The 15,797-nt window shown below is 39.2% G+C and overlaps 1 protein-coding gene across 1 annotated transcript in view; it reads left to right on the top strand.

Moving 5' to 3' along the window:
- The window catches only part of esamb (endothelial cell adhesion molecule b), a 58,441-nt gene that overhangs the window by 34,675 nt on the left and 7,969 nt on the right, over window positions 1-15,797 (top strand). Inside the window, exons 2-3 of the mRNA XM_034097824.2 lie at window positions 14,349-14,494; window positions 15,479-15,680. Coding sequence (XP_033953715.1) covers window positions 14,349-14,494; window positions 15,479-15,680 — 348 coding nt within the window. The remainder of the gene's footprint in view (window positions 1-14,348; window positions 14,495-15,478; window positions 15,681-15,797) is intronic.

Here is a 15,797-nt window from a genome sequence, read left to right as displayed (position 1 = left end):
AAAATAGACTTCCTGGATTATATTTAATTTTCTCACCGACGCATTTGGGTGCACTGACCCCTTTAACATGTTGGAGGAGAACGAGCAGCAGGATGTGATCTGGGCTCAGGTGGAGCTACATCGGCTACGTTTTTCTTCTGCTCCTGATTGGCTCTGAGCTACAGCTGTCACCTTTGGCCAGTGGCCCTTCAGCTGCACTGTAGGTGGACATGCTAGTTTCAGATGTGTAGATATTATATTCAGGGGAGATGGGGGCCAGTCGGTCTCTACTGACCATCTGGGCCCTGACTCTCCTGTGTGTCAGGATTTTTGGTGCAGGGTTCGTGAGGTTCTACCGACTTTCCAGTACAAAAGCAGGCAACACTATCACCATTAACCATTTGAGAGCGATATCATAGCATTTTTTTACTTTTAAAAGGTTTTAGGCTTTTGTCTCTCTAAAGATGTAACATACCCTGAAGGCTCCTTTTTTCTGAGCTATTTGACTATCTGCTGGCTACCATGTTCTAAATGTTTAAATGGCATGCTATAATTAGGATTTTTTTAAATATAGATTTTGCCTATGTAATGGTTCCTGCACCAGGTGATGTGAAATATTAATCACCTAATTTCACTGGTTAAAGTAAAGATGTAGGTTCCGGTGAGTATGTCGGATCCTTTTAAATGTAAACACCATCTGAGGCATCGTAGTGAACTTCTAAAGGGCATTTATTACAAAAAATAGATTTTTTAAATGCTGTGTTTTTCTTTTCTGAACTTAAAGGTGGGGTAGGTAAGTTTGAGAAACCGGCTCGAGATCGCTAGAATTTGAAAATACACAACCGGAGAAAATCTGCCACTTCCTTACAGAGCCCCTCTTCCAACACACACGAACGCGCACATGACCAATGAGGGCACGAGATAAGTTTGTGCCCCGATGGAAGGCTGACAGGCAGGTACAACCAAGTACAACCAAGTACAACCAAGTACCGGGCCGGCTAAACGGATTGGTTGTACTTTTTACAGTATTACGGCTTCTACAGATGACATTTTTTTATGGATTTGTTGTCAAAGCACTTAAGATATTCATTGCTATCGGGATGTTAAGAGCATTCCATGGAATATAACAAAAAGTGTATCTCGAGCCGGTTTCTGAAACTTACCTACCCCACCTTTAAATTGAATGCAGATTCTTTAACTCAAATGTTTATTTAGACAGATTCATTTTTTCTTTATGTAAACTGTTTGGAGATTGGAAATTATGTGAATAAAGTAAGTTTGGCTAAGGAAAATAAAATAGAGCTCTTTCAAGTCCACAATTTAAGTATAAGTATATGGGACATGAAACGGAACATTCATTAATCATACAGTTTTACTTTGGTTCTGATGATATAACTTTTATAAGAAACTTGAACCCATCAAATGTATTAACAATGGATCAGATGACTGTGTGTAATCTTTAGTGACAAACCCACAGAATCATTGCCAGACTCCTTCACAGCTTTATTGCCTTTCAACCCACTGTTTGGTTCCCACAACTTAAATGTTTTGGTTCATACCCACCACTCTCATCAGCCATTTTCAGCTGCAGAATGGAAGCTGTTCAATCAGAAAATCTAATTTAAGTTCAAAATGTTTGGGTACATTTTCTGAAACCGTAAAATAGCACATGTAGGTTTGGCTAAATGTTTTTCCCAGCAAAACAAAAGCTCAATCAATTAAAAAGACCCCGGATGAAGATATTGATTAGCTACTTCAAAGTCAGTTATATGGATTGGATTTCACTTTATACAATCTATACCTTGGCTGTGGGAGTAGCTCTGCCTGTGGAAACCAATGATATTGTCTGCTTTTGATTTTTACACGGGGGGCTCATGGACCAAGACTTAACCTCTGAGTGTCTGGTGAAAGCTAAATTCAGACTTCGTTCATCAAAAGTTCAACGATGTTGGAAATATGTTTATTTGTGTTCTGTTGGATGAGCAGATTGAAACCAGTATCAAATACTGTATGTATGGTGAATAGAAAGCTACAGCCATAGATGGTTAGCATAGCTTAGCATTAAGACTTATTAAAACAGCTAGCCTAGCTCCATCAAAAACTAAATCTGCCTAAAAACACCTCCAATTTATATGTTGTGTATGGTTTAATTTATATGACAACACCAAAGGTTAAAAATGACATATATATATATTGGGTCATACTGTATCCTGGGCCATTTCTTTTTTGTCTTTTAAGATCATGTATTGTATTTAAGGTTAGTTAGAAAGGGTTTTATAGTGACTCCAACAAAGAGCAAAGACAAGTGACAAAACAGCTATGAATATAATACTTTCTACATTTCCAAATATCTTTCTTGGTACTGTCCTTTTTAAAATCCAGTTCTAGGTATTTCCCCCTGTTTCCAGTCTTTTCAAAACATAAGAGAGGGAACTATTTCACTCTCCAGATGTTGATGATGATGCTAAACCACCGTCCCCTACTCTTCTCCCATGATGAACTTGAGAAGCATTTGAGTATCTGATATTGTACACAGATTATAAGCCTCCTCTCTGATGAGAGCTCAGTGGAAATCTGAAATCAGATCACTCAGCTTCTTAATTACAGTCTCTCTGCATTGAGCCCTCCCTGGCTCCCACCGGCAGTGAAGTGGCGATGCAGTCGGGCCCTCAGCCGGCAAGCTTGACCCTGGACACGTGCCGCGGCGGCCATATCGGCCCTCACTCTGTCACTGTCAGCACAGCTCGCCTCGTGCATCGTAACACATGACAGATCTGGGAGATAAAACAGCCAACACTCGCCCCCGCTGCCACACTAATGGTTTATAAATATCTTCTTCAAAGACCCAAGTGAGGGGTGGCAGGGTTGTTATGGGCTCTGTTATTGCGCAACATTGCAGACCCATTTAAGCTCTCAGTTTGCCTTTCATTCCCTGCCACCAGGACCCAAGAGCGGGTTGGAAAAGGAGGGGAGAGTGTAAGGAAGGGGCATTTCGTGATGGACAGCTGGGATGAAAAGGCCACTGGCATCCAGCAGTTTGAGTCAGACTGACCAACACAACCCTATCAGCTACGTGTGGTGAGGCTACAGATGTAAACCTTTCACCCAACGTACGGAGGCTGTGGCGTGGTGGACTAGTACGTTGGTGTTCGGATCTGGGGAGCACAGGTTCAAACCCCACTGCAGTCAGCATGTCGTTGTGTCCCTGGGCAAGACACTTCACCCCAAATTGCTCCTGTGGGGATTGCCCACAGTATTGAGTATGTAAGTTGCTTTGGATAAAAGCGTCTAACATGTAATGTACGTGATCCACAACATTGCTCCACAATAAGAGCCTTAGTTCTCCCATAAACACCTTCTGTATACCCCGTGTGTACGTGTGGTATTTGGATGTGATCAAAGCCCCCCCGCGCCCTCCTTCCTTGGCTGACTTTATAAAGCTGTTTCTCCATTTCTCTGGTAGCTCAGAGGGCATTGCGGTTAAATGTGTTGGATGCCAGAGCTCTAAGAAGACATGTAAGGCATTCGGCATAAACACAAGCATGCATGCTCTGACGCTTTTACTACATAATCATGCACGAAGGAAAACATTGTAACGTGAGAACAAACGGCAAGTGTGTGAAAAGGTTCAAAAGGTCATGGAACTTTAGTTGGCTCATAAGACCAGAGGGAAAGCACAAAATGACATGCATACTCACAATTATGCAGTGGATACATTTGCTTTGTTTTTCAGTGATTAAGTGATCAGTAAATGTCTTATTATTCGAGCTTGGCGCGGTAGTAATCGTATTTGGATGATTTAATGTTCAGGAAATTAAGGTTATTAATAGTTTCTGCAATGAGAAATGCCTCAATCCTTTATAGTTCTCTGGAGTCTCATCCTTCCACTTTAGTGTTGGCAGACAAGATCGAAGTGTCTGGCTGTGAGGAAATTAACAATATTTTTGGATTTGATTTCAATGTTTTCCATGGTTCGGGTTGTGTGGATTTCTTTCAATTATATTTTCTTTTACCCAAGGGTCTGCTCAGGTCTTTTATGTATTGAAGGGCAAGTGTAATAAGGCTTTGTTTTTAAGTGGCTATGATTATTAGTTATGATAATAACCTCCTTTCAAAATGTGGATTGGGGGCAGCAACTCGGAAGCCATCTGAAGTACGATAGCATCATGTTGTTGGTGATAATTGGGCTCATATGTCAAGTACATTGAAGGCTGCAAGAGCTTTGATAGGTCCCATTGCTCTTATTTTACGTGTTACTGTGCTATTTTTTTTTTAATGAAAACTTTGACTAAATATGATCGTCAATAAAAAAATGTCATGACTAAGACAACACGATTATAACGCCAATGTCAATAATCACCAACTTTGTCGATGTCATCAAGCAATAATATTGACAAAATGTCAAGTGTAAAATAAAGAATATATCAACATTATGTTTGTTGACAGTAAAATAAATATTATAGATTGTTAACGTTTTTGTTTTTTCAATGCACAATTTTTTGTTCTGTGCTGCTTGTGACAATGAAGACATTCTCTGAGTATGTGGATGTGTTTAAAAAGATGCCTGCTGAACCATGAATTATATGATAATCTCTTTCTTTCACTCACAATGGTATTTTTATACTCAGATTGCCCTTTAGATTTGCATTAAAATTAAGTATTTCTTTGGTTCTGGACTGCAAAACCACACAAACAACGTAACGCTACATAACATACTGTACATACAGATGCAATGATGCCTATTAAACTAGGGCTGCTCGTTTATGGCAAAAATCATAATCTCGATTATTTGGGTCAATAATTGTAATTGCGATTATTAAATGCGATTATTCATTGACTTTGAAAACATCCATTTATTGGAGAAAAAAAATGTGAACAGTAGGTTTTTAACAGTTGATTACCCGGAACTTTAAGTATAATTCAACAGAAAAAAAAAAAAAATAATAATAATTAAAAGAATAAAATAAATATAATAAAAAAATAATTGTTTTATTTCAATTACGTTGTTTTCGTAATCGTTGCAAGCCATAATCGTAATCGCGATTAAAATAGGATTAATTGAGCAGCCCTATATTAAACACTTATAGTAACCCATTGGCAGTAATAAAACAATATTTCTTAACAAAGGAAAGGGCAAGGGAAGTCTTTTTTCTGTTTTTAACCTTTAAAAAAAATTGGGGAAAGACTGACGGATGACACACAAATTAACCCCAAACACAAAGCATAGTAATTCTTCCACTCAGTTCAGTGAAATAATTTCAATGTTGTCGTGAGTGGGCTTGCACATCTGCGGATTTCTCGAAGTGGAGATATTGCAAACAATTAATACTAATTAGTTAGTTGTGTTTTTTGTTCATGTGCCTTAATATTAAGTGTGCGTGTAAGAGTTGAAGGGACTGAGGTGGCAGTGAGAACCAGAGGGATGTTGTGGGAGTTTGGAGCCATGTGCACGGGGAGAATCAATTTAAACACAATCAAAAGTTAAGAGGGATTAAAGCTGAGATAGCACACTCAAAATTGTTTAAAATAGCTGCAGAGATTAAATTAATGTAATCCAATTTAAAGGAGCCTTTCCTAATATTTATTATTAAAGCACCATCTGTTCGAAGCCTGTAGGGTCAGTACAAAAGGCGGTTTTACACCAACAAAGCTATTTTGTTGTCCTACATTCCTCTCTTTGCTGTCTGTCAATAAATCAGGGAATAACCCCCTTTTTTTTTTGGCTCAGTCCTAATCTTTGTTCATGTTTGTCCTCATTTGCCATCAACTAATCTTTAACAATGTGCAATTCTGTTCCTCACTTGTCAAATGCCTTTTATAAAAGTAAAACTGAAGGTCATCCAGATTTCGTCAAGAATAATGAACGATTATAATGAGGGAAAAATAATCTGACGCTTACATAATTTATTATTATGTTGTCTGTTCTTGCATGGCTAGGCGTTTAAGGGTTAATTTTAAGACTTTGTTATCACTGCTCTGACACAGATTTCCGCTCAGCACAGACAAAACATGCTGTACAGATAACAAAACAAGCCTCAATTAATAATGTAGCACAAAGTTGGACTAAACCGCATTTTATTCCATGAGAATAAAGACATTGTTCCGTCATTTCTACCCTGTATTTACAAGGTACATCTTTCTAAAATATTTCTGGTTGAAGTTGGCCATTGCAGTAAGTGAGTCATTGCACAGAACTGCTTAATGCCAGTATTGTATTTACAGAGATGCATGCTGATATGCAACAATTATTATTATTTCCATTGACTAATGGAAATAATTGACTATACTTTTTTTTTTTTTTTTAAATGGTTGTGTCCTTATGTTAATCGAGCACAATTTACATTGTGCTTTTTTATAACACTTATTAATCCTGACTAACTTTCAGGTTTATATTTATATTTTGTGCCTCTTCTGTGGCATGTTTCCATGCTTTTATGTTTAAAAAGTTATTTATTTATTATCCTATTTTCACCCTCTGTCTGAAACCAGAGCCCAGTCTGCTCTGATTGGTTAGCTGGCCGGCTCTGTTGTGATCCGTCAACCGCCACTTAGATTGTGAAGTACAATGTGTTGGAGCGCTAACCGATCGAAGCACAAGAGTTATATATTGATGTCTCTATGTTATGGAAGTAAAAAACGAAGGCAAATGGAGGCGTTTCAGGCAGGATTTTAGACTTTTTAGAACATTTACATACACCAATACCTATATAACACACTCCAGGAAAGGGAAAACACGAAAAACATAATAGGGCTTCTTTAAGTCCAATCCCATAGTACCAATTCATGTGGTCTGGCAAGACTTCATCACATTATAGACTCACACAGTTTACCTTTTAATGTAGCATAGGGTAAAGGATGAGGCATTGTTGTGCAATTAAAAGTCTTAACAGTTACACGTTTGTTTCTAGTTATGTCTTTCTTTTTAATTTCCTTCCAAATAAAGGAGATCAGTTGTAAAAAAGAGGTTAAGCGATCTAGTGAAGGCAGTCAACTCAAGGCAGCTACTCCACCTCCACACCCATGGAGAACTCCACTCACTGCAGCATATATGCAACACACTTTTTTAATCATGACAATTTACTTGGGCCTTCAGTACTGTGTGTACACTTGCTGCACGCCTGTTGCTACACAGCTCACCTGAAAGCCATGCTGATACTGGCACTTGTGTAGCTGCTGCTGATTCTGTCCAAATAGTATTTTAACTACCCCCCCCGAGCATCCAGCAGAAGGCTCCGAGTCGACCTCTCCGTAGTGGAGAAGACTCCCTGCTGTGCCGAGCTTGAAATTAAGAATTTGACCTATTTCAAGAGATGATGGGTGATTGACATGTTAATAAAAACAAATCTGAAATAAATGTATAAAGAGGTATTAAAAACTTGAAACATTTTCTGTTACTTCAACATTGTTTACAGCACCACTTGGAATCTGAAAAATCATGTCCAGGACCTTGGACCTTCAAACCATGTTGCTGCTTCAGATTATCAGGACATATTTTTAAGTCAGAAGGGCCACCCCGTTCAATCGATGTCTAGAGGTGTAGATGGAGGGTAAATCTGAGCCTGAGCTAAAGCTTTAGCAGTGGAGAGGGACTCACATGGGAGAAAGACATGGGTGGAAGCAGAGATTACTGGGGGAGATAGAGTGGGGCTAGTTAAAGAGGATCAGTTAATCTTCACACAGGCCTCTCCGTGGCTCCCTGAGGGCTCTGGGAGAGGAACTGACTTTTTATCCTTCATTTGATCACAACATCACAGCAGAATTAGGTTGCCTTGTTAGACATGCAAATCCCATGTATTTCAGTAACAAACTGAACACCTGTTCATCTATACGCACACACAGTTTACCTATATTGCTTATGATTACTTGTCATGTATGTATTTGTTGAGTCTAACATTCAGAGATTTGAGTGAAATCAAGATTTCCTCTGTGGTTTTTCCTACAATCACAGGATCTCTTTTATACTGTGCGTGTGCTGCCCTCTATGGATGAGTCATGGTCCCACAACATAGTCACATTTAATCTGTTAATTGTGCCCCTGCTCAGACATGCATGACGGGCGGACTCTTCTTTGATTAGTATCTGCAGGTTTGCATTCAGGCGTTCTTGCCTTTTTAATTGCTGTTGACTCCGCCAATGTCTCATAGCCAAAATGCCCTGCAGAGTAAGAAAACAAAAACAAAAAAACAGTTTATTCTAAAGGAAATAATCCAATTAGCAGATATAAAGCGTGGCTAGGCTGAACGATTGCCCTTAGCCAAATGTAATTGGGACAAAGTTTACTGAGATTTCACATCATTATTTCATCCCCTTTATTGGCAGCTTTTCTTTTTTTCTTTTAGGACTTAGATTGACATCATACCCATATCCTCATCTTGATCTATCTGTATGTTTCTGCAGCCAAACACACAAACATCCCAGATGGAGACAGCCTTGGATTAGGGAAGATTTTCCTTCATTTAATAAACAATTGAATGACACAGTTTTGAGGATAAACCCGCTCTAAGAAGCCGAAGCATAGTCTGGAGTGCGGAGACTACAGGGCATTATCCTACTTCATCATGGAATATCGTTCAGAATTAGTCTTCATCGATTGCTGCGTTTACATGAAGGAGTCCCATCTAACAACAGAGAACCTGATCCCTTCTGATTGTGTCTCCAGCCCACCATATATATATATATATATATATATATATATGTATTAATCTACGTGTAAACGCACTTCACGGTATTATACAGGAGAGATTTCATTTCGATCTTGGCTTTAACTCAGACACAACCTTTTTCTCAGTGTTCTTACAATATTGTTACAGGGCACACATGTCGGTCACAGCTAACACAATGGCTGCTGAAAATGAAATCAGAGCAACAGGATTTGTGGGGGGAAAAAAGAAGAGATGGGGCTGCTATACATTCTGATCAAAAACAGGCTGATAGGTTGACATCTGTAGGAGCGATGTTGATGGTAAAGATATTAATCTACTGCACGCATGTCCAATAGATGGCTTTACTGCTCGACACTGACATGAGGTAATGCTGGATATGCCGACATGCTTTATGATTAGAGATTTGTGCATGTACAGTGGGGCAAAAAAGTATTTAGTCAGCCACCAATTGTGCAAGTTCTCCCACTTAAAAAGATGAGAGGCCTGTAATTTTCATCCTAGGTACACTTCAACTATGAGAGACAAAATGAGAAAAAGAAAATCCAGAAAATCACATTGTCTGATTTTTAAAGAATTTATTTGCAAATTATGGTGGAAAATAAGTATTTGGTCAATATCAAAAATTCATCTCAATACTTTCTTATATACCCTTTGTTGGCAATGACAGAGGTCAAACGTTTTCTGTAAGTCTTCACAAGGTTTTCACACACTGTTGCTGGTATTTTGGCCCAGTCCTCCATGCAGATCTCCTCTAGAGCAGTGATGTTTTGGGGCTGTCGCTGGGCAACACGGACTTTCAACTCCCTCCAAAGATTTTCTATGGGGTTGAGATCTGGAGACTGGCTAGGCCACTCCAGGACCTTGAAATGCTTCTTACGAAGCCACTCCTTCGTTGCCCGGGTGGTGTGTTTGGGATCATTGTCATGCTGAAAGACCCAGCCACGTTTCATCTTCAATGCCCTTGCTGATGGAAGGAGGTTGTCACTCAAAATCTCACGATACATGACCCCATTCATTCTTTCCTTTACACGGATCAGTTGTCCTGGTCCCTTTGCAGAAAAACAGCCCCAAAGCATGATGTTTCCACCCCCATGTTTCACAGTAGGTATGGTGTTCTTTGGATGCAACTCAGCATTTTTTCTCCTCCAAACACGTCTAGTTGAGTTTTTACCAAAAAGTTCTATTTTGGTTTCATCTGACCATATGACATCCTCCCAATCCTCTTCTGGGTCATCTAAATGCTCTCTAGCAAACTTCAGACGGGCCTGGACATGTACTGGCTTAAGCAGGGGGACACGTCTGGCACTGCAGGATTTGAGTCCCTGGCGGCGTAGTGTGTTACTGATGGTAGCCTTTGTTATTTTGGTCCCAGCTCTCTGCAGGTCATTGACTGGGTCCCCCCGTGTGGTTCTGAGATTTTTGCTCACCGTTCTTGTGATCATTTTGACCCCACGGGGTGAGATCTTGCGTGGAGCCCCAGATCGAGGGAGATCATCAGTGGTCTTGTATGTCTTCCATTTTCTAATAATTGCTCCCACAGTTGATTTCTTCACACCAAGCTGCTTACCTATTGCAGATTCAGTCTTCCCAGCCTGGTGCAGGTCTACCATTTTGTTTCTGGTGTCCTTTGACAGCTCTTTGGTCTTGGCCATAGTGGAGTTTGGAGTGTAACTGTTTGAGGTTGTGGACAGGTGTCTTTTATACTGATAACGAGTTCAAACAGGTGCCATTAATACAGTTAACAAGTGGAGGACAGAGGAGGCTCTTAAAGAAGAAGTTACAGGTCTGTGAGAGCCAGAAATCTTGTTTGTTTGTAAGTGACCAAATACTTATTTTACTGAGGAATTTACCAATTAATTCATTAAAAATCCTACAATGTGATTTCCTGGATTCCTTCCCCCCATTCTGTCTCTCATAGTTGAAGTGTACCTAGGATGAAAATTACAGGCCTCTCATCTTTTTAAGTGGGAGAACTTGCACAATTGGTGGCTGACTAAATACGTTTTTGCCCCACTGTATGTTGCACAATACACATTATGTGTTGCTGATTAAAGCTATGCTCTGGATTCTTCTGTAGGTGGACTCTATAATTATCAATGACGGTCCATCGCCATCCAGAAATAAGTCATATTAGCATGTCTAGCTATTGATAACATATACAGCTGCTAGCATAATAGTAAAATAAGAAGGCGTAAGTAAAAACTGATATGTAAACATTTTCTATTTATTAAACACTTAAAGGTGGGGTATGTCATTTACTTCAGAAACACTTTTTGTTATATTCCATGGAATGCTCTTAACATCCCGATAGCAATGAATATATTACATGCTTTGACAATAAATACATAAAGAAATGTCATCTGTGGAAGCCGTGGTGCTGTAAAAAGCACGACCAATCATTTTAGCCAGATGGCCTACCTGCCTGTCAGCCTTCCATCTGTGCACACACTTATCTCGTGCCCTCATTGGTCATGTGCGCGTTTGAGTGTGTTGGAGGAGGGGCTCTGTAAGGAAGTCTGAAGGAAGAGGCAAATGTTTTCCGGTTGTGTACTTTCAAATTCTAGCACACTCAAGCTGGTTTCTCCAAAATTACATACCCCACCTTTTAAGAGTAGCATGAGCACTCTGTGTGAACAATCATTACTTATATATTTATTCATACATTTTCGGAGACCAACAACTTACTGTAGCAATTCAAAAATGTGTGTCTTGTTTCTGTTGTGCTATGTAAATGTTTGGTAGCCTACTTGGTTTGTCATCACCTTGATTTGTGCAATATAACAGAAATAGCCTACAAATACAGTGTTTTTAGGCTCTGTGAACGTGTCGTTATTGCACAGTTAAACTGTAACATCACTTTCGCTTGTGATGGAGTATATTTTGCGGGAAGATTAACTGCAATAAACTTTTAATATTAATAGATCTCAAGTCTATCATTCTGTATCTTCTGTATGATTTGTAAATGTAACTTTTGGTTACTTTTGAGCCATACACATGTTCCTGGCCGGATGTTTTGCTCGCATGCTGGATGCCTCGCAACATGTGGACCCCACAGACGTCACATGACACGAATGATTAAATATCAAGCAAAGTGATTTTCTAATTGTAATTCAGAGAATGTAAATGCTGTTACCATGATGATGGTATCACCAGAAGCCGTGGTTGGGGTAGTGACCATGTGTTAGATCATATCCATGTCCAGCTGAGCTTTTTTGCTCACGTGAGGTGAGAGGATTGAGCCTGGGATTGTACGGGGATTAGTCAGCAGGACTTAGATTTAGAGATTCAGAATCTAAGGGACAGGAGTCTCACAGCTACAGGGTCATTTAGTTCCAAGAAGAAATAAGAAAACACTGCAGCAATTCTAAAAGTAAAAAAATAAGTGTATGTTCATCTATCTGGCTTAATATCTCCCACACATGCACTTTTCTCTTCATCTGTTTGTCTGCCCTACCGGCACAGCCACTTCATTCTGCTGCCTCTGCACGCTTTCAGTCAGGAAAAGAAGGAAGGCGTGTCTGGCGGAGCAGATGTGGAGATTTCAGCTGCCTGTTTATGGATCACAACTCTCCCTCTCTCTGTGTATTCCCCTCTATCCAAACATCCACTCTGTCTATCATTGGAGCACATGAGGGACACTTTTCATGGTTTTCTCTACCATAGGAGGATTTTATTGGAAAGAATTTTCTTTTTTTCTTATGAGTTTTTTTTAAACCAAGCTTCAAACTGGAGACACTAGTAGACACCGACTGCTGGGATCAGGTGATCCAGCTTCAGCTGTCGGGTTCGGGTGACTGGGCACCCTGTGAGTTGGACATCATCATTTTGTTTTCTTTAATATGTTATTTTATCAACCCTCTCTTTTTTCCCATCTAGTCTATGTGAAAACAATTGTTGTATTATTAGTTTTGTTGTACTTTTGTGCGCAGGATTCTTTAAATCACATATACTTGTTATCATTCTGATAATCCATGCACCTAAACTGCTCTTACTTTACATTTGGATTTTGGCTTTAGATTTTGAGTTCCCCTTCCTCAAATGGATTCAGAAAATGAAAATTGATGCCTTGTGCTGAACTTGTGTCTGGAGAAACATTGTTGATAACTCTTTTTTTTCTGGGAAATTCCATGTTTAATGCAGACCGGTAATGTATTATGGAAAAGCAACATTGTAATTTTTAGTGGTTGAACTTTGTATAAAGTCATCATAGGAGTATTATATAAGATACAGCACAACATGTGCAATGATGCATATATGAAACCTGCTAATAAGTACTGTATCTCCTTATTGGTGAATTTCAACTTCTCAGAAGGATGCAGTTAAGAAACTTAAACTTCTAATGCATGGGCATACAGATGGAAACAGTGCTGTTTTTTAAACTGGGGAATCAGGAGGAGAATCATATAATATGATAATTACCTTTTAATTCGGAAGAAAAATGTTTTCACTCTGCTTTTGTCTGATTCCATATGTGATGTTTGCCTTGTCTTCGTTCAGGTAGCGTGATGTACAAAATCTACAAGGAAAACACACACACACACACACACACACACACACACACACACACACACACACACACACACACACACACACACACACACACACACACACACACACACACACACACACACACACACACACACACACACACACACACACACACACACACACACACACACACACACACACACACACACACCAAGATGTAAAACCAAGTTTGGGATTGAGTGAACCCGAGGTTGTTGCTGATTATAAAGGAGCCTAAAAGATTATATCTGCTGAGGTCACAGTTTTTCAATTGTTAAATCCCAGCAGCAAAGTTAGCTGGCTAAGTGATTAAGTATCTGCAAGGTTACCAAAATGTATTATGCAATTTGTAATGTGAAAAATCAAATAACTAATTGAATTAATTGTTTTCCCAGCAAAATAACCAAAAACATCCTGTCGTTCTAATTTCTCAACTGTGAGAATTTGTTGCCTTTCTCTGTTTTATATCATTTCAAATTTAATGTCTTTTTCGGACAAAACCAGATGTTTGAAAACATCAAATCAGGCTTTAGGAAATTGTTATAGGCCTTTTCTATCTTGCTATTTTCAGGGATTTTACACTGTGAAAATTATCATCAGATTATGTAATAATCCAAATAACGCTAGGCATGCAAAGATAGGAAACAAGAAGGATGATTTCATCTTCTTATTACAGACACGTGCATTTCCAAACATTTGGTCTACCTACGCTGTAAAATGTATTATCTTTTCAATTTACACACGGCATCTATTGCACGTCTGTCCGTCCTGGGAGAGGGATCCCTCCTCTGTTGCTCTCCCTGAGGTTTCTCCCATGTTCCCTTTAAACTGTGGAAGTTTTTCCTTGTACGATGTGAGGGTCTAAGGACAGAGGGTGTCGTATTGTCATACTGATATTCTACACACTGTGAAGTCCACTGAGACAAATGTAACATTTGTGATATTGGGCTATATAAATAAACATTGATTGATTGATTGATGAAATAAAACAAACTATAAATATCACATAACACAAAGAAGCCTTTTTATTCATGGGATTGAAGCATGAAACAGGATGAAAATAGATATTAACACCTATTTCAGATTTGCTAGCTGCCCCAAATCATAAAAACAACATCATCTGCTGAGCCTCTGCTAAATGTCACAAGTGACAAAGTGTTTCCTGTGTTGTTGTTCCAGGTGACACCAAGGATGTGGAGATCCCCAGAAGAGACCTGGAGGTGGTCAGGGGCCAGATGGTGATGTTAGAGGCCTGGTACAGCCCCCTCTCAGACATCAACAAAAACTCTGTCGTGTGGCTGTTAGAGGGGAAAGAATCAAAGCCGGTGAGAAGGTCAAAATGCAATCCGCAATGATCTGACGTATAGTTGACCGTGCTCTGACCTCTCCTTGTGTATACAAAGTAGAACTTCTTAAAAGGGATTCAACTAAATTCAGTCTGATTGCCGATGCTCCTCCTTTTATTCCCGCAAATTGCATTAGCTCTCTGGTTCCAGATTTTCCAATTTGTGACATTTCAGATTTTTCTGTTTCCTATACATTTATCTTTGAAATATTAACAGTTTAAATAAAACATGAAGACGACAAACGTAATTACGGTTGTTGTTCATGTTATTATTATACAAATACAAAATGAATATCTGCCATTGTCAGTACTTGGCTTCTGTCACCTCAGAATATTATATATGTTATCTGTTTTGTACTGCATGACATTTATATTATATGTTGGGAAATCCATCCAGTAATATGTAATATCATCTATAGAGATTAGCATTATTGCCAACACCACTGCGGATGTGTAGTGGAAGGAAAGATGGCTGTTATTACGAAAGGATGCCACTAATGACATTTTATCTCTACTTTTTTGCTGCACCTCCTATATATGGCACGAACCGCATTTCAAACTGCTCATAGCTGTCCTCTGTGTGTATGTGTCTGTGCACGATCTTTGCATGATTAATATAATCTAAACAGTGTCCGGTGCCTGCGAGCTTACAGAAAATCTGCCTAAAATTCGACACCAACCATCTGTACATGTCAGGATTATCTTTATGAAGGACGTTGATTTGTGTTATATAGTTAATCTGCACATATATATATATATATATATATATATATATATATATATGGCCAGAGCCAATACAATTATAAAGTTTCACCCCGATGACCAGAAATAAAAGTGACCATAGTAACTAATTTTCAAAAAAGGATTGTATTTCAGGAAAAAAAGTAGCAGACTCAGAAATGTATTCTAAGAATGTACAAAATGCTGCATTGTTCAGTGTTGCTTTGTTTTTCTTCCGGTTAAGGTAATAACCTTTAGCTCAGGCGAGATAGGGCACGGTCAGAACGAGTTCACCAAGAGAGTGGGCTTCAGTGCGCCCATGCCCTCCGCCAACCTCTCCATCTACATCAACAACACCCAGGAGACTGACTCCGGGTCCTACGCCTGCACTGTCATCATCCCTGGAAGTGCTGTCATTTTGGGAAAGGTGCGCCTTAATGTCAAAGGTAATGAACCGCAGCATCAAAGGAGAATATCAAAGGTTAGATTTAATCGCTCTGCCACACAGCTCACACATTTCCTCGGATTCGGAAATCAAATGCTGAACACGTTTTTGAAGGATT

Source organism: Pseudochaenichthys georgianus, chromosome 13 (genome assembly GCF_902827115.2).
Source record: "Pseudochaenichthys georgianus chromosome 13, fPseGeo1.2, whole genome shotgun sequence".
In the NCBI taxonomy this organism is placed as follows: Eukaryota; Metazoa; Chordata; class Actinopteri; order Perciformes; family Channichthyidae; genus Pseudochaenichthys; species Pseudochaenichthys georgianus.
Note: the sequence above shows the minus strand (reverse complement) of the source record. Positions and strands in the feature narration are given on the sequence as shown.